The sequence below is a fragment of the Desmodus rotundus genome, chromosome 5, assembly GCF_022682495.2.
Source record: "Desmodus rotundus isolate HL8 chromosome 5, HLdesRot8A.1, whole genome shotgun sequence".
NCBI classification, from domain to species: Eukaryota; Metazoa; Chordata; class Mammalia; order Chiroptera; family Phyllostomidae; genus Desmodus; species Desmodus rotundus.
Genome location: NC_071391.1, coordinates 45931331 through 45955418, shown reverse-complemented (window position 1 = coordinate 45955418; position 24088 = coordinate 45931331). Strand labels below are relative to the sequence as shown.

Genomic DNA, 24088 nt, shown 5'->3' with positions numbered 1-24088 from the left:
AATTTGCTGCAGCTTCTGTATCAGCACTTGCTGCTTCACCTTGTGCTTTAATGTTATGGAGACGGCTTTCCTTAAACCTCATGAACCAACCTCTGCTAGCTTCCGACTTTTCTTTTGCAGCCTCCTCACCTCGCTCAGCCTTCACAGAATTGAAGAGTGTTAGGGCCTTTCTCTGGATTAGGCTCTGGCTTAAAGGAATGTTGTGGCTGGTTTCACCTATCCAGACCATTAAAACTTTCCATTAGCAATAAGGCTCTTTTGCTTTGTTATTATTAATGTGTTCACTGGAACAGCATTTTTCATTTCCTTCACGAACTTTTCCTTTGCATTTACAACTTGGCTGTTGGAAGAGGCCTAGCTTGTGGCCTATCTCAGTTTTTGACATGCCTTCCTCATTAAGCGGAATCATTTCTAGCTTTTGATTTAAAGTGAAAGACAAGCGACTCTTCCTTTCACTAGAACACTTACAGGCCACTGTAGGGTTAATGATCGGCCTGATTTCGACATTGTATGTCTGGGGGAATGGGGAGGCCCAAGGACGGGGAGAGAGATGGGGAATAGCCAGTCGGTAGAGCAGTCAGAAAACACACATTGATTAAGTTCATTTCAGGTGCTGTGGTTTATGACACCCAAAAACAATTTCAACAGCAACATCAAAGGTCACAGATCACAGATTATCATAACAAATATAATAATGATGAAAAAGTTTGAAATATTGCAAGAATTACCAAAATGTGATATAAAGTGAGTAAATGCTGTTGGAAAAATGGTACTAATAGGCTTCCTCAACACAGAGCTGCCCCAAACCTTCAATTTGTAAAAAGTGCAATATCCAGGAAGCACGGGAAAACCAGGTACACTGGTACAAGTATAACAACAATGAGTTGCTGCAGAACGTGGCCTGAGCTGAGAGCCTAGACGTCAATGATGAGGTGGCATTTCAACCAGGCTTTAGAGTTCATCTGTCAGGATGGTGAGGTGGAGGGGACCCTCTGGAGGGCTTCTTCAGTAGGGGGCACAACTCTCCTCAGCCCAGCCTGGCGGAAGTGAAGGCAGACAAGGATAGAGTCAAGGGGGGAGGGATATTTCTTGCCACATTCCTCTAGGCCATGCCTCCTCTGCCTGAGTCCAAAGTTCTTTCTAGTTTCTACTTCAGGGTTGGGGACTGTTTGTCATTAGCTAGAGACTGTGGGTGGACCCCACCCACCCTTTCCTCCCTACACTTGAACAGATGTCCTCCTAACCCTGGAAACCTTTCCTCAGTTTCCTCACCAAGAGTTGGGCCAGGATGATGTGACGCTGGACAGTGTGCTCAGGATCGGTGAAAACACAAGAGAAGTTGGTGTTCCGCAAGGCAGGGCTCAGCTCCTCCAGCACCAAGGCCTTCCACAGCTGGGTGCTCGTGCCCCTGCGCTCCCACCTGGAGGGGAGAAGAAAGGCCATGAGAGGACTGCAAGAGGCTGCCTCCCTCCTGCTGGCCTCCCACCACACCCCTCACCTGGTGCTGCCCTCCCACAGCCGGCCTGGGAGATGCTCAATGAAGGAACCATTGCCCAGCCAGTAAAGGATGCTGAAGTGGTGGAAGCGGCTGTAGGCGGTACAGGACAAAGTCAGCGTTCCATCTAGGGACACAGGCAGCCATCAGCCCTTATGCAGAGCTGACCCTCCCCCTGCCATCCGGTGACCTGCCCACAGGATCTGCAGTCCCCACAATCCAGGGACCTAGAGTGCTGCTTGCACACCACCCAGGTGGGCAAGTTCGCTAAAGAGGAGGGGCAGTTGTCTACAATGGAGGCCCAGGGCTGAGCAAGAGTTTGGGAACAGGTCCTTGGTTCAGGTGGTGACCTTTTCTAGTGTCCAGCTTCACTGACTCTAGGAGCCCCAGACAAGGAGGCAGCTCCAGTGGGCCACTTCTCCCCTGAGGTGGCCAGAAGGCAAGTGGGCTGTGAGGAGAGGGGCTGGGCCTTGAAGCACACTGCAGCCTAGACTCCGGGCATCTTCTGACCTTTCCTTATGACTGAGTTCTGTCACATTTGATAGGAAACATCTTGAGAGCTGGGCCTGTGCCCACATTCATGATGCCAGCGGGGAGAGGGAGAATGCTGAGTGCCCAGCCAAGCTGGTGGGGTCGGTGGGAGGCTACATCACAGAAGAGCAGGGCAGTAAGTTCGTGGGTCAACCCCTTGGGCCCTCTGTGCCCACAGCCCACCCTCCAACCCACTTGTGCCCTCCTGGGATCTTTATAATTGCTCCTTACTTAGTGAGACTTCCACTTCTGGCCAGGTCACCTCCAATGCTGGGCAGCACTTAGCTGTTGTGAGAGTAGGGGGTCGGGAGGAAGAAGGGTCTTTTGTGATCCCAGCTGAGGTTGAGGCAGCTGTGATGGCCTGAAGTATGGGTGTGGCTCTGGCCAAATGGGAGATGATGTGGACACACAGGAACAGGACCCACAAAGGGCTGGTGTCTGAGGAAAAGACAGCCACAGAGATCAGCAGCTATTGGGACAGCCTGGGAATGCTCAGCACCCAGGCTGAGATCTTGATTGGAGAGGGGGTTGCTGCCTAGATATAGCCCTGGCCCCTGCCCAGGGAACTGGAAGGGCAGAAGGACCCTAACTCCTTCCTCCTGTCCCTTTTTGAAGGGAGCACAGGGAGATTTTGGAATGGAACCAGAGCCAGAGTGCCTGGACAGAGGCTGAAAGAGCAGCACAGTGGAGCAGAGTCACCTGGGGGCTACAGCTTGGGGCAGCCACACTGCTCCATCCTGTTCTCAGAGCCCTTCCCGCTCTCCCGTCCCCTCCCACTCACTCCCCCAAACACAGCCCCAGGTCCCACCTGGTGTCCAGTTCCATCTCGTGGTCATGATGTATGTGTCAGGAGCTGGCACGCCTGGCTCTATATAAGTATGTGATGAACTTCCTCCTCTTTGGGGACAGGCGGGGGGAGGAGAATGGTGAATAACTACTTTTCCACATCTCTCAAGTGTAGCCCTCTCCTCCCTGTAGATTCCACAGCCCCACTTAGGCCTGACTTTCAGTGGACTGCCGGGCATTGCTATTTCCTCTGTCCACCTGTCCCAAATGACAACAGGAAGGCAAGCATCCAGCAGAGGGTGGAGCTCTTCAGCACACAGAAACAAAGCTGGAGTGTCACCCAAGCGACAGTTTTTCTCACCCAAGCTTGTATTACCAACCATGCTGGTTTCCAGTCCATCCTAATCCCTTTAGCATAGGGATGGAGAAACTGGGGCCCAAAGAGGACCAGGTACTCACCCAGTCACAAAGGGAGACAAGCTCTCTTCACTGCCAGAGTTGGTTCTGGGAAAGGCAGGATAGAGTGAAATCCTTCTGGGAAAGCACTGGCCCCGCATCCCATTTCACTTTCACTTTTGCTCTAATGAGGGCATGCAAAGTCGGCTCTACGGACAATGAGCACACACAGACAAGCCACCTGGCAGGTTACTGCCCACTGGGCATGAGCCGCCATTCACAGTGGGCAGCAACTGGCTACTTCCTAGCACACCCTACTCTCCAGATGGTATTAGACTGGGTGGGGCCTCTTATCTACCCTTAGTCTCACCCTCCCATGGTCACAAAGGGTATGAAAGTCTCTCTCAGAGATCCCATTGGTATTCAGGGGACAACCGTCCTCGGCACTGGGGACCCCAATATGTTGGATTACTTTGACCTTTTCATGTTCAACGTCACCCCAGCCCATCCACATCCTGACTCTTCTCAGGCTCCTCACTCCCCAGACACTGGGCCAGCACCACCTGAACTCTTCTCACTTCTCTCAACCCAGCTCCTTGGCCAGAGATGCAGGTCTGGGTTCACCAGACAGTCTAGATTCCCCTACCTGTCTCCCAAGAAGCCTGAAGAGCCCCAACTTTCATAATTGCCCTTCTCGGAGCTCCACGGCTCAGTTCAGCTACGCCTGGTCCCATGTGAGCCACGCCAAGGGAACTGCACTGATGGCACTGCCCAGACTTGTCTGCAGGAACCTCTCAGAGGCAAGCGAAGACCGTGAAACGTGAGCTGGTGCCCTCGTCCTAAATCGAGGGCACTTCCCAGGGAAGAGGGTGAATGGCCCAGCACTGGCTCCAGCAACACCAGCCTGGTCACCGATGGGACAGATGGAGCTGGGGCTATGGCAGGGCCAGGACTACGGTGAGGTGAGGTGAGGCACCTGGGATGCAAACTGAAGGAGGCACTCACTGCCAGGGTCATGGAGGCAGAAAAAGACTGGTGACCCAATGCATACATGTATCAGGTGTGAAGGACAAAACCTGAGTGACTGAGGTTTGTGACTTCTGTGGTCAGCAGGACGGGAGAGCTGGGGACAGAGCCAGGGAGGTAAGGGCACGAAACTGGGTTTAGAGGATGTGTCAGGAACACTGTCCGCTCCAACCCCACAGGGGTTTTCCTGGTGTGGAAAACCAGACTCACTCCTCATTTAGGAGAACATCCTGTTCTCTGTGGCTCCACTTGACATTTCCAACCCTCAGTCCCTCCCCTACCTCCTGCCCCAGGAACTCCTACACTGCAGGGCACCGGAAACGCTTCCCCAGGCACCCCAGCACCGCAGTTAAGTCAGGAGGCGAGGTTGCCAGGGGCTCTGAGACGCACAGCCCTTTGAAGTGGGGGTGGGGGATGAGATGGAGAGGAGATAGGCTTCTGCTTCCAGTGTGAGCCCAGAGTTTGGCGGCTGGGAGGTCATGGGACTCAGGACTGGTGAGATATGAAGCGCGAGCCTTGAACAGCTGGGCCTCAGCTTCTCACATGAGCCTGATGTGGGAGTTGAGGGGACAGAAGTGCAAGGATGATCCCTGGTCCCTTCAACCAGTCCCTTCTCCACCCTCTGAAGATGGGCATGAGCAATGGAGAACCATGGGAAGCCAGACTCAGTAAGAGAATCAAAGTCGAGGATGGCTCATGAGAAGGGGTGGTGGCAGGGCAGACCTCAGGTGATGGGGACACGGCCTCCCAGTATATGCCCCAGGGCCCCTTCTGCCATAGGATGCTGTGCGGGACCAACCACCCAGGGCCCCAGCTCTCCAATGGGAGCAACAAAAGGCAGCCAATGCACCCCTGAGAACCCCAAGGAAGGAGGTGGGAAAAAGAAAAGCAAGATAATGTTCAACTTTCCAACCCAGCTCATGGAGCTTTATTAAGAATGGAGTGACAAGATCTTTCTTGGTTCTTGCTGCCCTTGAAGGGGTAGGCCCAGCTGGGCCATACTCCCTAGGAGCACAGCGTGGAAGGCCCATGTCTGCCCTCCTACTTCCTTCAAAACTTCTAGGACCAGAGCTGGGGTCTGTCTCCCTGGAACCCCTTTTCAGAAGCCATACTCACCTGGGCCTTACCCTCCTCCTACCTACCCCAACTCTTGTTGGCAGTCCCAGGCAGGGTCCGTGAGTGACGAGGCTGACACAGGGATACTCCCCGGCCTGGGAATCCCCTGCCAGCTTCCAGGGAACACTGATGACAGGGATAAGTCTCATGTTGCTCACAGTCCTTCTGTCGCGCCCATTCAGATGCACGTACACACACTCACCCAGGCTTTCAGGGAAGGAAGTGATGTGGCAGAATGGCCTTTGGCACATGTCACCACTTCCCGGCACAGCAGCCCCCATGGCCTCCGGTCCTGGCTGAGTAGAGTCCTGCTCGGGGCAGGTTACCCAAGCTGTTACTGCTTCTGGCCGCCCGTAAACAAATCCTCAATGCACTCTGAGGTGCCGAGGCTTCCCTCACTGGAAAAGTCACAAGGCTCCACTTGCTTCAGCCAGCCTACGCCTCCCGGACAGGGAAAGATAGAAGACACCTCACCTCTCAGTACTCGTCTGCGTCACCAGTCGGAGGGCTGCAGCTCTTCCACACAGAGTGTGTCAGGCTTGAGCCCCACGGAGGGAAGGAAGGAAGGGGGTAGGCTGAGGCTCTCAGCCAGAGGCAAGAAGGCTCCTTTAAACCAAAATTGTTGTGGCTTTGCTCCTGCCCTGCGCAAGCAGGAAGGATAAGGCCTGGAGGAGTTGGGGCAATTCTTATGCTCCACAATATAAAAGGTTTTTAAATATATTCATCAAAATAGTTTTCTTTTTAAAAAGCCCCCACTGCTGACAGCCCCACTGGCTAGCTCACCATCATATCCCTCCCCAGCCTGGTCACAGCCAGAAGGGTCCTGAATGGCCCAAGTGCCCCTTGAGTATTTCCCCCCAGGAGGTCTTGAAGGGCAGAAAGGAGTGTGCCCTGAGGTCCATGGTGGGTGGATGCTCTTCTGCCTGACTATTCCAGGCCCAGGATGTAGTTGATGCCTTGTACCAGGCCAATGATGACAGGCTGCCAGGCTACCAAGTATCGAAGCCAATCCAGCAGCTGCCCGTACATGACGTGAGGCCTCTCCCAGCTGCCAGAGTGTTAAAGGAAAGAGGCTATGCGTAGAGCTGCTAAGGTTGGTCTAAGGGATGGGTTTGCCCATGTCCTCCCTGGGACTGCCCACACTTTCCAGTTGCTCCACAGAATCAGCCTGCTTTCTAGAAAGCCTCACCAGCCTTTCCATGTTGGAATAAAGGGCTAAACCCAGAGAAAAGTGGAGGGAGGGCAGAAGGGAACAGTGCAGAAGATGGGGGTGGAGACGTGAAACTAAGTTCTTCACGACCGACAGGCAGAGAGGGTCACCCATGTAATAACGACTTCTCTGAGATGGGACTGGCAGTGTGGAGAAAACAGCCTGAGACTGCTGTAAATGTACCTGTGCCAATGGCTACAGGGAAGCTGGGAGTTAAATAACATAACCCCGAAGGTTCTTGTAAGGCCCAATAGGAAACTTTCTAGGTCAAGGGAGAGGTTGATCTAGGGACAGAGGCAGAAGGAAACAAGAGGCTAGTCACAGGAGATAACCCCTGGCGGAGGCCCCAGGAAACCCCCACCCAGAGGCACTAAGCACCAGGTCCTACTGAGGCCCAGTGGCTCTGGAGATGAACTCTCTTCATTTTGCATTATAGCTAAACAGTGGGCAAGACACCAGGAAAGGAAGCCTGGGATTCTGGCTCTGGGCAAGGACTAGGTTGACCTCCTGAGACTTGGGGGAGAGAGAGAACCTCTCCAAAGGCATCAGAAAGAGAAGACTGGCCTAGTCTCTGAGAACTAAGGGAAGCCCCAACTATCAGCTTGACCACGGAGTTACTTAGCTGGTCCTAAACTAGTCCCTGCAAGAACCAGGCAAGGAACCTTAAAAGGGCCTATCTCCTGTTCAGGGACTGTGCAAATGTACTGGGAATGCACTGGTTCCCCCACAGCCCAGCTAGTGTCCAGGGAACAGGAAACCATGCACCAAGAAAAAGGGCAGCTGGGAAGAGAGGGGAGAAAGCTGGGTCTCTGGACCCCAGGGGAAATAAAGGGGACAGGCAGATAAGTGGCTGGGTACTTTCCAACAGACAGGCTGTGAGGAGAGTGAGGAGGGTGAGGGTACAGTGGGGAAGGCTGGCAGGGTATGAAGTGGTAGCTCAGAGGAGCACAGGTCGTGTGTTCATAGTGGATGGGGACAGGGAGTCCCTCAGCCATCCCTGCACCTTGCAGGCCCTACACAGGCAAGACCACCATGGTCTCCAACCCCGCATGTCAGAGACAAGGCACCATCACCCATTAGTTATGTAACATTGAGCAAGTTACTCAAACTGTTTCATCTGTAAAATGAGAATACCCAAGCTGTAAAGTTGCTTGAGAATTAAATGAGATTAATTATGAGCAGATCACTTAACACAGTACCAGGAACATAGTAAGCAAGCAGTAAGTGGTAGGTGCCATAACTACCAACTTACTCTTGAGGATTCTAGAATGATGATGAGAAGCTGAGGCGTTAGTCCTGCCCCATGTTCCACTCCCAGCTTTCTTAGACCCGAGGCCAAAAAGAATGGTGGATGTGTACCAGGTTGGGGGCAGGAGGGAGGGCCCCAGGAGGACTCAAATGCCTGGTCACCATGGCCAGTGCTTTCTTCCCACTGCCCACTCTCCAAAAGAACCCAAACAAAGGATACGGGTTGCTGAACATCCTCTTGAGATCTACCTTCTCTTTGCAGTAGGGACACGTCTGCTTCTTTCCCACAATGCACCAGCCGCGGATGCAGAACTCGTGGAATCTGAGCACCACTGGTCAAGGGAAATGGCGGCAGGCAGCTGGGGAGGCCACTCCAGCTCTGTGCTAGTCTTTCAGATGCCCATGCACTAGCTCTGGAGAAAGGTTCAAAAGCCTGGCCTCACCCCTTATCAGCTGTATAATCTTGGGCAAGTCCCTTCTCTCTGAACCTTTTTGCTCACATGTGAAGTAAGAATAATGATCTCTACCTTCCACGGTTGTTTCGGGGAAAAGTGCAGATAACATAATACATGGCAGAGAATGAGAGCTAAGTACATGACACATCTGAGAAGTGTTATTCAGGGGATCTGATTCTGAAACAGAGATGCAGTAAGAGGATACTCTTCCCCTGTGACCCATCCAATCTTGGGGAAGCTCCTGCAGCTGAAAGCTCCTCTCTGATCCATCCAGGCTATGAATATAATTTACATAAGAGTGGCTCCCATCCACAGGGAATATTAAGCAAGGCTGCAGACACCACTCCTGGATGTCAGCTTCTCTCGCAAGGAACATCACCCAAATGTCTGCCCTCTTGTGACTCTCCTACACTCTACAGTTGGGGCACCATGCCCCCTTCCCTTCCTGACTGCAGTGTGCATATGACCCAGGAGCTCCAGGCAGGATACACGTGATTGCAAGACAGCCTGTATGTGTTCTCGATGATGCCCTCTTCACTGACATCCACATGGATCTGCTGGCCACACACGGCACACATGCTGTCCGAGAGGTGTTTGGTAGGTATGCCCGACTCGCTGTAGAACTGGGAGAGAAGAACACAAGGAAAAGACAGGAAGATGTGAGAATCACACACAGTGGGAAGCTACACAGAGGCCTTAGGTCCTCTAGCAAGAAAGCAAAGTTGCAGGGGGAGGTCACAAAGCCAGAGGACATCTTTTATTCACTAAATTGGCCTCATCCTTGCTGGGTGAATGGGGAGAAAGGGACAGACCAGAGATGGGTTTGGAGGTCAGATCTAACAGGACCTGACAACTAGGTTGGGCCAGCCTCAGGGAAAAGGATAATGGTAGGGAGAAGGACTCAGGGCTGGAGACCAGGAGCTATGTCAGGTAAGTCACCCTGTGGCCTGACTATAGTTCCACAGATACGGACCACATCTCTAAGACGCAAAACCAAAACATCCAGAGCAATGCTGTTTTGGTGGTAAGGGCGTTCTTGGACACTCGCGGCAGCAGCACAAGAGGGTCGATCCTTTTGGATGGCATTTGGCACAGTGTGTCCGACTGTCACACACTTTCACTCATTAATTTCACTTCAAGGAATTTAAATAAATAAATACAAATGTCAAAAAAGCTTCATGCGTACAGATATTCATTTAAGCGTGTCATTCATAACTAAATAGGCAAAGAGTTTGGCACTTCCTCTAAAAGTTACACAAAGAGCCCTGGCTGGTGTGGCTCAGTGGACTGAGTGCTGGCCTGTGAACCAAAGGGTCACCAGTCTGACTCCCGGCCAGGGCCCACGCCTGGGCTGTGGGCCGGGTCTCCAGTTGGTGTGCACACACAACAGGCAGCCGCACATTGATGCTTCTCTCCCTCTCTTTCTCCTTCCCTTCCCCTCTCTCTAAAAATAAATAAATAAAATCTTTAAAAAAAAAAGTTACACAAAAAATCACCATGACACAGCAATTCCAATCTTAGGTACCTACCTTCCAAGAAATGAAAACAGGGACTAAACACATACTTGTATGCCAGTGCTCATCACAGCACTATTCACAACAGCCAGAAGGTGGAAACAATCCCTGTGTCCATCAATAGATGGATGGGAAAACAAAAAACTAATATTCCACACAATGGAATATTATTCTGTCATTAAAAATAATGAAGTTTTGAAACATGCTACAACACACACAAACCTTGAAACCACTAAAGAAGGTGAAATAAGTGGACAAAAAAGGACAAATATTGTAAGACTCCATTTATATAAAATACCTAAAATAGGCAAATTCATAAAGACAGAAAGTAAATTAGTCAGGGGTTAGGAGGACGGAACAGGAAGTTACTGCTTAACGGGTAGAGTTTCTGTTTGGGGCGACAGTTACACAATATTGTGAATGTAATTAAGGTACTAAATTGTACACTTCCAAATGACTAAAGTGAAAAAAAAAGAAGTGATGAAAAGAACAAAAATAAATACCATGTGGAGAAAAATGGCTAAAATGGTCCTGACTGGTGCAGTTCAGGTGATTGGGTGCCATCCCACAAAGCAAAAGGTTGCCCGTGTGATTCCAGGTCAGGGCACGTGCTAGGTTGTAGGTTTGGTCCCCGGTCTGGGCACATGAGAGAAGAAACCAACTGATGTTTCTCTCTCACACATCAATGTTTCTCTCCCTCTTTCCCCTCTCTCTAAAATAAAAATAAAATCTTCTAAAAAATGGTGTTTTGGTAGTAGGATTATAGATGATTTTGCCTTTTGCCTACTTTTCTGTACTCAAATTTTCATTAATGAATATATATTACTTTTAGATTAAAGATTATTTACTACCATGGATAATTAATTGCAATGGATAACCAACTCCAGTCTCCAAAACAAAATTCTAAATTTTGCATACTTTAGCTACTTATCATTTCCTTCTCACCCCAAGGAGAAAAGACTTGAAATTTATTCATTAAAAAATTTTAAGACCTATAGTTTTTTCCTTTTGTTTTAAAAATTGTTATAAAACATAAAATTTACCATTTTAACTATTTTTATTTTATTAATTTTTTTTTGATTATGCTATTACAGTTCTCCTGACTTTTCCCCCTTTACCACCCTCCACTCCCTCAGCCAATACCTACACATTTGTTCATGTCCATGGGTCACACACGTAAGTTCTATTTGGCTACTCCATTTCCTATACTGTACTTTATATCGCTGTGGCTATTCTGTAACTACCTATTTGTACTTCTTAATCCCATCACCTCCTCACCCATTTCCCTACACCCCCCTCCTGTCTGGTAACCATCAAAATGAATCTGGTTTCCGTGATTCTGTCTCTGTTCTTCTTGTTTGCTTAGTTTTTCAGATTCAATTGTTGATAGGTATTATTTATTGGCATTTTATTATTCATAGTTTTGATCTTTTTTTTTAATAAGCCCCTTCAACATCCCACATAATAATGGTTTGGTGATGATGAACTCACTGGTGTTTTTTCTAGTCTGGGAAGCTCTTTATCTGCCCCTGGATTCTAAATGACAGCTCTGCTGGGTAGAGCAATCTTGGCAGTAGGTCCCCGCTTTTCATGACTTTGAACATTTCTTGCCAATCCCTTCTAGCCTGCAGAGTTCTTTTGAGAAATCAGCTCTTATGTGAACTCTCCTATAGATAACTAACTTCTTTTCTCTTGCTGCTTTTAAGATTCTCTTTTATCTTTAACCTTTGGCATTTTCATTATGATGTGTCTTAAGAGTGGGCCTCTGCATCCATCTTGTTTGGGACTCTCTGTGCTTCCTGGACTGGCCTGTCTATTTTCCTTCACCAAACTAGGGAAGTTCTTTCATTATTTTGTTTCAAATAGATTTCCAATTTCTTGCTCTTTCTCTTCTCTTTTTGGCACCCCTATGATGTGAACGTTAGAGCTCTTGAAGTTGTCCCAGAGGCTGGTTATACTACCCTAATATTTTGGATTCTTTTCTTCTTGGTGTTTTGATTGGTTGTTTTTTGTTTCCTTATGTTACAAATCATTGATTGGATTCTCAGCTTCATCCATTCTACTGTTGTTTCCCTGTAAATTGTTCTTTATTTTAATTAGTGCACCCTTTGATTCGAATGGATCTTTTCTATGATGTTGAGGTCCTCAGTAAGTTCCTTGAGCATCCTTATAAGCAGTTTTTCAAATTGTGCATCTGATAGATTGCTTATCTCCGTTTCATTCAGCTTTTTTTCTGGAGTTTTGATCTGTTCTTTCATTTGTGCCATGTTTCTCTGTCTCCTCGTTTTGGCAGCCTCCGTGTGTTTGTTTCTATGTATTAGAGCTGCTGTGACTCTGTGTCTTGGTAGTGTGGGCTAATGTAGTAGGTGTCCTGTAGGGTCCAGTGTTACAACCTCCCGTCACTCACGCTGAGTACTCAAAGTGTGCCCTTCATGTGGGCTGAGCATACTCTCCTCTTGTAGTTAAGGTTTGGTTGCTGTTGGCAGATCAATGGGAGGGATGTACCCAGGCCAGTCAGCTGCAAGGATTGGCTGTGACCACTGACCACCAACCTCTACCCTCCGTGGTGAAATCAGCTGTTCAGGGTCAGGGTGGTGGGGCTCTGACGTGGTCTTTAGCTGTCTACTAGGTACGGTGGCCCTAGGGTCTCCTGGGTGGTGCAGGCCAAGGTAAGCCTCCACCCGTGTTTTGCCTGGGGCCACCCTGCCTGAGCTATAAAGCAATGTGAGATGGCTGTTACTGGTGCTGGGCTTGGAGATTCCCAAAGTCAAGCTGTGAATCTAGGCTGGCTACTGCTAGTACAGGGCCTGGGGCTCACTGATGCTAGCTATTGCTTGTTTGAGAGGATTTAGGAAGTTGTGCAGCATGAGCCAAGACGAGCCATTCCTATGGAAAAGCAGCTTGGGTGGGCCCTTAAGTTGGGTGGGGCAGAGTCTCTAGGGATATCCAAGGCAGGGCAAACACCACTGCTGGCTTGCTGGCTCAGTGGTTCTATGGGGGGAGGACTCAGAAAAGGGACAACGGCCTCTGCTTGCACTGATGCCAGATACCCCAGTTTCTCTCAGTATGCCACTGAGGTCTTTCAAGCTGCTATCCCAGTGCAGTACTGGAACTCAGGGAGTAAATCTGAGTAAGTCCATGTGTGGGTCTTTAAGAGGAAATGTTTGGGGCTCCATCAGTTTCTTGCACCAATTCAATCCCTGCTGGTTTTTGCAGCCAGACTTCTTTCTCCTGAGATGTCCCTCCTGAATTCTTACCCACCTCACACGGGTGTGGGATCAGCCATTCTGCATCTGCACTCCTCCTACCAGTCTGGATGGATGTGGTTTCTGTAATTCTGTAGTTGTCAGACTTCCATTCAACTTGATTTCTGAAGGTTCTGAGTGATGGTTGTTCTATTTTTCAGTTGTAATTTTGATGTGGTTGTGCAAAGAGGCAAGCCATGTCTGCCTATGCCACCAATTTGACCGAAATTCCCTGGGTGCTGGCAAAAGGAGGGCAGAGTGGACTAGAGACGCTTGAGGAAAGTCTGGGGTTGGTGGCTCTGGGGAGAGAACTGCTCCGAGGGAACAGCTGCCAGGACCCATGTGCTGAGTCATTCCCCAAACTGCAGAAGCCATCTCTCTCTGTTTTAACTATTTTTAAATGTACAGTTCATTTTAAGTATATTCACATTGTTGTACAACTAATTTCTATAGCTTTACATCTTATAAAAGTATATAATGGAGTTTTTAAAAGACTGCATTTATTATAATTTTATCTATAGATTAAGGGTACTTAGCCTTCATGTGTTTTCTTAATTGAGTTTGCTCTGTTTTTCTTTTGATTCCAAGACACTAACTCCTGAAAAAGCCAAAGCCCTGAGCTTGGTGAGGAACAGTAGTGGAGGGGGGGCTGGCACATATTGTTGGGACAGGCAGCAAGGAAGGATGACAACAGGAACACCAGAGCAGACACAGCTGTGCCTGCCAGAACCTCAGCTGAAGCTGGGGACTTCCCTCACTCCAAGCTGCCCTTCTGAGGAATGGCCTCTTTCAGTCATCAGAACTGCTACCTGATCCCCAGAGTCCTGAAAGGGAGAAGGCAGAGTGTTGGGAACCACCCTGCCTGGTTGCAGAAGCTATTACCCACCACGGCTAAGGCTGAGTGAGAGACCTTGGGACCATAAACCACTAAGGAGACAAAGCTTATCTTCCCGGCAGGGACACCACCTCTGCCCCCTTTTACTTCACCCTGCTTGACCCTGGACGGATGACTGGTTAGCCAATGACAGGTAAGACTCCTCAAGGCAGGGGCAACCTAGGACAGGCATGGTCACGAAGGGATGTTCAGGGAAGGACTTGGGGGGCTATAGAAAGAGGGGGTGATGGACCCTTGCCCCTTGGCTTTGACATAGCCTGAGTCCTCATTCTATCTGCGAGAAGTCTCCTAATCTCTTGGCTGCCTTACTTTCCCTGCCTCACTTAAGCCTGAAACAATGAGGGAGGGTGGTTCCTCAGGGCAATCAGGCAGAAAGAATGCATAAATTCTGTGAAACCTGCTTTGCTAAGAATGCTCTCAGTTTTCTGATAAGGGTCCCAGCATGAAAGGAGTTTGTTTCCCAAAGTTTTATGGCACTTCAGCTAACTGACTCTGATTCAGAATAAGCCCTCATAGTTCTTTGTATGTTTTCTATTATTTGATCATTACTGCCTGACAATGATTGAAGAGCTTTACCTGTATTCCTGTGCAAATTGAACCCAATAAAAGTCCATTGACAAACAGGCTCAAGACTCTTCTCCTTTTGAGAGATCAGCCACCTTCCCTCACCATTCTCAACCGTGGTGGCCCGAGAGGCTCTGCAGGCAGAGCCCCCCCACCCTACCAGCACGGCTGTGACACTGCTCCAACAATCCATGGATACAGAGCTTCCTGCCTTCACCCCCACCTCACCCTCTTGCAAAACTGTGTGAAGTGGCTCAAGGTGAGCTCTCTCACTATCACGGAACACTAAAAGCAAAGTGGGACTACAATCCAGACTCTCTGGCTTCTTCCCAAGGAGTTCCATCAATATTTACTGAAGCTGCAGAATAATTAGCTACGTAGCTCCCTGAGAAGCAGTTATTCAAAAGGTTATGATTTATCAAGAGTGCAGAAGACAGTGGAAAAGGATAAGCTAGAGTCAGAGGGCAGGGCCAAGTCCCGTGGGAGTCCAGTAACTATACAATTATCAAAAGCTGGAATATTAGAATGTTAGTATTGGCGGTGGCAGTGGAGGGAACCTCTGAGAAACACCTCTCCAGAGCTCAAATAGGCTTATAGTTCTGAAATGTGTTCCAACTTAGAATTTCTAGGCACATCAAATTGAACAGAGAAAGACCAAAGTCCATCTCTGGCACTGAGTCCCTACACAATCATGTAGCACAGGAACAGGGCCACTCCCTCTGGCCCACAGCACTGGCTGACAGTAAAAAAAAACAACAAAAACAGGAAAACTCCAATGCAGGAGATATGTTAGAGCTCTGAGGAAGAGCTTTTCCTCAAATCATCCCCAAGTTCTGCCCCCCAGGACACTGGAGCAAAAGTTTCAGGCTCAAAGGGAACTACAGTAGGAGGGAAACCCTCCTACTGTAGGAGGAGCATGTCTGTTAGGCCCCTAGTTTCTTGAGTTCTCCTCACAAGGCTAATGTGGCAGCAGGCAGGCAGGATCAAATCCCTCAAAGTTTCTACGAAGTCATCAGGTAATCCTGTCAAGTCAGGAAAGCCCTAGCCATCCCACAGCTCACAGAAACCAGACAGGAGACGCTGAGGTTAAGTTGGGTAAATTACAGGAGGCAGATTTCAGTTTAACTTCAAGAACCTGATTTCTCAGTGAAAAGGGATCAAGGGGCTACATGGTTTGTCGGGATTAGACAGACCTAATTTCAGTCCTCTGTCACTGTCTTGATGACCTTGAGCAATCCACCCAAACTCTTCCTTCCTTCCATCAAAATGTATTGGGCACCTAGTAAGTATGCGCCAGCCACTGGACAAGGTTCTTGGGATATAATGTGCAAAAACACAGACCTGGCCTTGACCTCATGAAACCTACAGCTAGGGAAGACTGACGTTTTGTTTACATATATATGTGTATATATATGAGAACTAATTATTAAAAAGGCTAAAATAAGAATTATTAAAAGGCACTAAAAGGGCTATGAAAGAACATTGCAATGAAAGGGCCCCTAACTAGGCCTAGGTCATCTGTGAAGCCTTACTTGGGTGGCATTTTAGGCTGAGAGGGAAAGGATGGGTGGCAGCTAACAAGATGAAGATGGACAGAAGGGAAAAGAGGCACTGAGGCTTGATGCACTTGCGGAATGGAAAGGAACCTAATGTGGCTAGAGAGTTGTAAGAAAGGAAAGCAGTAGACCTTATCAGCCATATGAAAAATTCTGTACATGAAATGGAAAACATCTAAGGGCTTTATTTAAGTAAAGAATAACATAATCGGACTCAAATTTTCAAAAAGATCACTTTGTCTTCTGTGTGAAAAATGAATTGGAGACAAGGTCAAAGAGGATTCAAAGAGGAGAGCTAAGAGAGAATTATAATTCCTTAAAAGCAATAGATGATGGAGGCCTGTACTAAGGGGATGGCTTGGGTTTATCTGACAGCAGTAAAAATTGAGAGAAGTGGACAGATAGATGATGCCAAATAGACAGCTGAACTATAAAGGTCAGAAAAGAGTTCTGGATTAGAAATCTGGAAGCCATGGAAAAAGAAAAGGGAAATACCCTGGTAAACGGTAGAGAAGAATGACTTTGGTTTGAGCTCAGAGGAACAGTAACATTTAAGAAAAGAAAACGTTAACAGAGGAGACAGAAAATATCAGCAAAAAAAGAAAAGCAGGACTGGGCAATGTTGCAAACTCTGCAAAATGCTTTACATTAACTATTCGTTCCTTACAACAATTCTGTAAGTCTGGTAATATTATTATAGCTAAGAAAACGAGATCAGAGAGGTCAAGTTACTTGCTTAAGAGTACACAGTTAGTTAATTAAAAGTGGATTAGAATTTGAAACAAGGTCTGTCTGATTCTGACTCCAAAGCTCTTTCCACTACTTTAAGCCACATGAATGGGCAGCTAGTCCTATCCTGATGTTATCTGGGGCCACTGAGGAGGTAACTCTGCGGTACAGAAGCTGCTCAGAAGAACAAAGTGTGAAGCAGACCCAGTGTAGATGAACACTGTGTTACTACCCTGCCTGGAAGAAGCCCCATAAATAGGCCTATTTCACAATCCTCCACCCTCCTCCACCCCACTCCAACATGACTTTTGGGTGTGAAAGGAAACTCTACTGACTGGCTGTCACAAGCTTATGACCTCACAGTGACAAGCTGGAAAAAAAAAAAAAAAAAACCCATATATCCAAGGTTCCCTAGGCTCTTTGTAAGAAGAGTGTTACTTTAGGTTCATATTACAAATTCCTCCTCATTAGACAAACCAAAGAGCTGCTCTACACTAAACAGAGTAGTGTAGAACATGAAAAGGAATTGAGAATGCTTGTTAATACACTTATAAAACCTCCTGGTTTCAGTTCTAAGAACTCTGACATTAATAAATCGCAGATCTTTATAGGTCAAACCACTCTCAAAGGGGAACCAGTGAAGAGTAAGACCTAGTTCCTGACCTGGTAAGCAGAACAGCTCCAACATCATCTATGACTCTCTGGGGTAGGAGTTTTGACCACAGCACGTACAAAAGACTATAAAAAAAGACCAGGACTGAAACTGTGGTATATACATACAGTGGAATAGTATTCAGACTTAAAAAAGTATCTCGATAGGCGTAGTGCATCAAATGGAGAGTACTTTGAAGATGACTGAAGTTTTAACATTTAAGAATAAATATGCAATTTTTTATAAGCAAATTCTGTTTTTTGGGGGTCTCCCTTGTATTTGCTACGGGAAACAATGAATGCACTCCTGGTGACTCATCCAGTAATATCACAAGCCTTCCAGTCTTCCTATGACCCACTCCCTGCCCTGAGACGGGAACCTGGGGAAACAGCAAACTGTCTGCAGTTAGGGTCAGCAAAGGCCACCTATGTTGGACAGGAGTTGGATAGAGTGGCTTCTCTGAAAGGGACAGCCACTCTCAATGTCAATTACACAGGGAAGAGAGAGAGGTCCTCATGTAAGATACCAGGATTCGGAAGGCGGGCCTGAGGAATAGAGGAGGGGTGGCATATTTTTGTCAGGGACACAGGCTCTAGGTCTAGACACTGGAAAAATAGATGTCTGGATGTGGTGGGCACTAAAACGGCACTGGCTACACAGAGGTAGGCGGAGAGTTGGACAAGGCAGGGTCTGGAAGGCCTACAAAGCAGGCAGCCTGTAAGTCAGATTAACCTCAGTCAAGTACCCATGGATAATTTTCCTGCTATCCTCCTCAACCTTTTCATAAAGTCCAATGTGAATGTGACTGACTGACTGATCCTTGTTCTTGTGCTCAGAGGTACAGGAAAGTACATGGGTTTATTCTTGGGCCAGGATATTACAGAATGAATGTAGAATGGTGGGGGTACTAGATTCCATAAAGGAAGGAGAATATAGGGGTCAAGAGCTGGTTTTTGAGGCACTCTCTACCCTAACAAGAAATTCTCCTGCCAGGTCTTTCGGTAAAGCTGGGATTTGTCATAATTAGGGAATTAATTACCTTATTAGGGATTATCACTTGTAATTATTGGAAGCACCCAGTAATTCTTCCCAAGAACATGCAAAGAGGTCCAGCTCAAATCCTAGAGGAGAAGCTAACTTGTGGATCAATTCTGAGCTCAGTCCCATTTGGACAGAAGAGGGATCCCCTGGATTGGTTATTAGTGACCCACCTGAGGAAATTAAGGTTATGCTTAAATTGGCAGTTGATAATAACCTTGAGAGAAAGTTGGCAACAACCTGGGAAAATCAGAGAATTGGTCCTGTAAAAACAGAATGAAAAGAAAAGGAAATCACTAGAGGGTAAAGGAAAGGACACTGGTAAGAGTCACTTTGAAAAGCTGGCTATGCCACAGAAGCAGTCTTTGAGAACAGCTGCTGTTGAAAGTGAAGTTAATAATTAGATTATCTAGGGTCTAGAAATCTCTTGGAAGTGAACTAGTTAAAAACCTGAAGCCTGCACACATATGTAAGAGACAGCAAAATAAAGCTAAAACATAAGACAGCTGTTAAACAAAAACCCAACCTATAAGCTGTCTATAAAGTAACCCAGTATGCTTTGTTTTCAATTTGATCCATTATAGGAAAAGTAAATTGTCCCATAATACTGAGAAACAAAGTCCTAGATCTAAAACTATACTTGATTAAAGGTATCCAAGGTGATGGCTGAGTATTATTTAAACCTAAACTGTCCTAAGCCTACTGGCCTGTGGCACAAACGAGATGGCAGTGGCACGAACATACCAGTTCACACAGCAAATAAGTCTCCCATCTGTAAAACTTCCTCAAACCCCTGAAGAGTTCCTGAGGCATGTCACGTAAAGTCAGCACCAGTCCTTTCCTGTTCTTATCACTCGGTCTCCACTGATATTTGCTGACTAAAAACAGACTGGTATCTGGATGCTCAAGAGAACCTACTTCCCTAAGATTCTCCTAGGGATTTACTTCAAGCTTCAGTCAGCCCACGATGTGGCAAGAACTTCTGAATGCCTTTCAGGCCACTTTCATCAGACAGAGTCACATATATGTCAGCAGAGAAATGGAGAAATGTCCATTAAACTTTGAAATATTTTTTCTTGGCATGGGGTCTAATGGGATTACACTGAGATGGGGGACACTTCTGTGCTATTTAGATAATTAAGAAAATATAAACAGCAAAACAAAGACATATTTCCATTAGGAAAAAAGAAATAGGGATACTGACTTGGATTTCTCAGATTGCCTATTACTTTACCCACATTTTAAGCTTGAGGAATTTCTCCACAGTATCCACCTTGTCCTCTGACAAGATTTCCTATCTCACTAAAAAATGCACCATTCAAAGAGCTGTTTGAGTTAGAAATCTCAGCTTTGATACCTACCTTTCCTTCATAGGTTTTCCTTCAGGCTCCAGAACCAATCTAAATCCAAGTCCCATCAAATCTACCTCCAAAATACTTCTCAAATAGTGCTCTTCTCTCCCTTTCCACCATCTCTAGCCCAATCTGAACTTCTTTCATCTTCCCCAGACTATTTAATTGTCCCTTAGATAGTCTTAGGTGATCCACTGTCACCTGTGGACTCCTCTCCAATCTGTTCTCTACCCAGCAGCCAGTGCAATCTTTTCAAAATGCAAATCTGACAGTCATTTCCCAGTCTTTTTAGTATAAAAAATCACAATCTGTTATTCATCCTGTAAGGATTTTTGTAGTCTAGCCTCTGTCTCCAGATACTTCACTATACTCTCAGCTCTACAACTTTATCAGCCTTAGTTCCTCAAAATGCCCACCCTTTCTCCCACTACAGGACTCCTACACATAGTGTTTTCTCTACCTATTTTCACTTCACTTCCCACTTCATCTAATTAACTCCTACTCATTGCTCAAGTCAGATCAGTAGTCTCTTCTTCAGGGAAGATATTTTTGAGACCTGAGACTAAGTCAAATGCCTCTACTATATTTGTTCATTGCACCATGAACATTTCCTTCATAATATTTACTGAAGTTACAATTTTATGCTTATTCTTGTGTTTATTACCTTAACAGCCATCCCTAGATGGCTTACTCACTAGAGAGTAGTAAACTCCATTTAGGTAAGGACCATATGTATTTCTGTATACCTTTGTAATTCCAGCATATAAATTATTGAGGCATGTAGACATTATATAAATACTTGTTGAATGAATGGTAACTTCCTGCAGGGGAAAGCGGTTCTTTCCTACAATGGTCTTCAAGTTAAAAATTCCAGGGTACATCTGAGATCTGACTTTCCAAATTTTAAGGAAGAAATCTCCATACATACCATCCACGTCTTGAAGGATTTTATATGGCTTATCTCTTCTGTCAAACAAGTGATACTATCTCAAACTGTTGAGAGGTGGCAGGAGGCAGTATTAATAGCCCAGGTAAACTCACCCCTATGGTAGACGCCATGTAGTCTGCACACATTTCTGCAAAGTCCCGCTCAAGGACACCATAGTACAGGCCATAGAAGAGGAGAGAAATGCCAAAGTCCATACAATCTTCTGGTTTGATCCTGTAAAGGAAGTAGCATGGCCTGTTAAGGCCTGCCCTGGGACACAACTGCTTTGGGTGACTACTCTGGGACACAGAAGGCAGTAGTTGGAAGGTACAAGGGCTAGAGCAAGTGTTGGCACACTAAGACCAGATCTGGCCTGCTTCCTGTTTTTATATTGTCTGTGGGCACTGCTTGAACAGGCTATCCTTGCGAGCTGCAAGGACCACGCAGGCTATCACCTCCTGCCCCGCTTGCTCACTGTGTTCCCAGTGCCCGCCTCCTCCAACTGGCAACCATGCACAGCAGCTGCCGAGGGCCCGTTCTGGTTGGCGCCTACACACTGGGGACTCCACTATTGGCAACAGTGGTGGTACTCCACTGGTGTCACTGGAGCAGAGAAAGAAAATGATCCCAGGTGTTACATACCCCTTGTCAGGGCCCTGCTTCTGAGAATGTGTCATCCGATAGCAAGTGAGCACAAAGTATGTCCACCGTCTGAGACAAACAGGCAAACAAGATGGGGCAAGGAAGGAGTTTTCTCTCTTGCTATACGAGTACCTATATCATATCCTAGATTTTGCCTTTTATCCCAAAGCCTAAAATATTTATTATTTAACCATTTACAGAAGAAGTTTGCCAACCCCAGCTTTTAGGAAAAAAAGGTTAGTCAGTTACACACCAGTTACTGTAAAATTTTAGGTTGCATCTATACATTCTGTATAATGTCATCAAGTTACATTTTGGTCCATGCGTAATTACTAAGAAGGAGAAAAAAATTTTTTTCAAACTGAATTCATTGGGGTGTAAAATTATACAGGTTTCAGATATAAGGACAAGGTTCTTGCCTATAATATCAGGAGGTTTGTTTTAGTAAGTCCAAGGACCAATAATTTGCAACTTTGAGTCCATAAATGTTTATTATTACAGAAAAGTACCTTTGTTTGGACCAGGAACTGTATGTGTTCACTTAAGCTGTAAATGATACTTATCTCAGAAAATGGAATTTGCTTATCAATCTTATAGCATTTAACCTAATAACTAGACATCATGATTTTATACCAATTAACTTGATCAGCAGCATAATACAGAATCTTGATTTTTATTTTTTTAAACCATACAGGTTAAGAACATATCTGGAAATATCTTGGTTTTCTTTGATATCATGTGTTAGACTCTACACTGGTAAGTTCCTGTAAGCCTTCGCGGGGCCTGTTTATTCTTTCCGCCTGTTCTAGCCCTAGAAGAAAGAATTCCATGGCTGTCCTCTCATTACATTAAGTAGAATGTACTCCCTTCAGTTTCAAAGAAACTCCTACGTACAGTGTACTAGGTTTGGGGAAGAGGCCAGCGGTCATGAATTTAAATTTGATCCTAAATCTCTCACTTCAGTGCACTCTCAGGCTTAGGATTTCTTGCGATCCATGGCCCTCATCACCTCAGCCAGGAAACCACCACATTTCCACCCTCTTCTGCCCTACACTCTATACCCACCAGTCCCAAAACCCAGAATTTCTTGGCTTCTGCCTCAGTTGGAGGTGGGGGGAAACTGCACGCTGATACATCTCTTTTGCAAAGATTATGACAATATAAAGCAATAGCCAGACTCCACCTACTAGTAATGTAACATTAGGAAGCAACAGAGCAATGTTATCTGTAATAACACTACATAGAAAAACAACCTAAGTGCCCAACACAGGAACAGGACTTAAATGTCCACAGGTTAACTTTCTAGAACTGTTTCCTTAGAAATCTGATACAGGTGGAATGTCAGCTATGTTACAAAGCAACGATGCTCACATGTTAAACAGGACCTGTGATTAGTACACTGTACCTGGACTGGATATGTTCCTTGGGCGAGGGGTACATCTGGGCCAGGTGGCTCCCAAACCCATCTGTGTGGTCTCATTCCCTCCCATCTCAGCCCTGGGACTACTATGAGAACTGCTGTTTCCTGTCTTGTATCCTTCTAGGTGGATCTGTGGCCAGGTGTGGCCAACTATATCCCATGAGTTGGAATGTCCAGTCCACAGTCAGCAAACTTTTTCTGTAAAGGGCCAGATTGTAAATATTTTAGGTTTTGTGACCCTGCCACAGTTATTAAATTCTGCTGTTTCCCTGCAAAACCAGCTATAGACAACACGTAAACAAATGGGTGTGACTGTGTTCCAGTAAAGTATTTTTTCTTTTGTAACAACAGGAGGTAGGACAATTTGGCCCATAGGACATAGTTTGCCAACTCCTAGTCTCCCTGAACATAAGACCACTAAGACGGAGTGCGTGTTGGAATTAAGAAATGGACAAGGAAAACGGTTCTATGAGGATGAGGGAGTCACAGGTGCCTGGCTACAGTCATTATTATTCTTAAGACTTTACCACTAAAATATAAATTATTGGAAAATATAACCAATGATTTAAAATTCTAACTTTGTGTTACCCAGACATGGCTTTCTCTTTGCCAGCACAATCGTGGAGGGCCCACCCGCCCATTCCCCATGGCTCAACTTTCCTATCCTGGGTACCATATTCCCCCTGTTAATAACAGACTTGCTCCGGGAAGAAAGGTATCCTACCAGCCTCTCCTCCCCTAACACCAGCAAAATAAAGAAATAAAGAAAAAAAAGAAAAAGAAAGAAAGGCAAGGGTACTCACTTGAATATTAAGTTAAGCCCAAAAAGGGTAAACATGACAGCCATGTAGCCAGCAATGCCAGTGGCATAGCTGATTTTATAGATCAGCAGGAACCACTTATAAACCAACCTGGAAAAAGGAGAGAAAATTAATACCGTAGACACAAACTCTAGCCTAGAGACCTCTGGACCACCAGAATCCCTTATTACCACATCAATGGGAACACCAGGCCCTTTGCTTAGGACTTACTGAGAAACTTTAGTTATTAGGCAAAGCTGGTCACTCCCTCCCCTAATTGCAGTAACACCTCCATATACTGGGCAGCCAGTATTTTGTATCTTCCTGGTCTCAGACCAAGGTAATAAAAGTGAGCCTTAAATGGTTTCAGCCTCAAATGAAGAGCACAGTGGACCTCAGACATCTCAAGTTCAGGTTAGTTGGAACAGGAAGTGAAAACAAGTAACTACAGTTATGCTCAGAAGGGAACAAGGAGAAGGCTAGTAATTCT

At 46.4% G+C, this 24088-nt stretch overlaps 2 protein-coding genes across 5 annotated transcripts in view; both read right to left on the bottom strand.

Moving 5' to 3' along the window:
* Positions 1 to 23: 23 nt before the first annotated feature.
* Positions 24 to 5001, bottom strand: IL18BP (interleukin 18 binding protein). Of its 4 annotated transcripts, XM_045181796.3 has the most exons (7): positions 3855 to 5001; positions 3272 to 3316; positions 2835 to 2923; positions 2258 to 2464; positions 1499 to 1622; positions 1273 to 1420; positions 26 to 1037 (listed from the first exon to the last, which is right to left on the bottom strand). In XM_045181796.3, exons 3-7 carry the CDS (start codon positions 2860 to 2862, stop codon positions 966 to 968), a joined length of 579 nt encoding a protein of 192 aa, XP_045037731.2. In that variant the 5' UTR covers positions 2863 to 2923; positions 3272 to 3316; positions 3855 to 5001; the 3' UTR covers positions 26 to 965. The 4 variants fall into 4 exon arrangements, 3 of the variants coding, with proteins under 3 accessions (XP_045037731.2, XP_045037730.2, XP_024428327.2); XM_045181795.3 differs by having other exon boundaries at positions 3272 to 5001; XR_006652926.2 differs by having other exon boundaries at positions 24 to 1037; positions 1499 to 1588; positions 2835 to 5001.
* Positions 5002 to 5133: 132 nt separating this feature from the next.
* Positions 5134 to 24088, bottom strand: part of RNF121 (ring finger protein 121) — a 76309-nt gene continuing 57354 nt past the window's right edge. The window contains exons 5-9 of the mRNA XM_024572558.4: positions 23602 to 23709; positions 20850 to 20970; positions 8753 to 8886; positions 8029 to 8130; positions 5134 to 6398 (exon numbers count right to left, since the gene is read on the bottom strand). Of these exons, the coding sequence (XP_024428326.1) occupies positions 6278 to 6398; positions 8029 to 8130; positions 8753 to 8886; positions 20850 to 20970; positions 23602 to 23709 (586 nt within the window). The 3' untranslated portion in view covers positions 5134 to 6277. The remainder of the gene's footprint in view (positions 6399 to 8028; positions 8131 to 8752; positions 8887 to 20849; positions 20971 to 23601; positions 23710 to 24088) is intronic.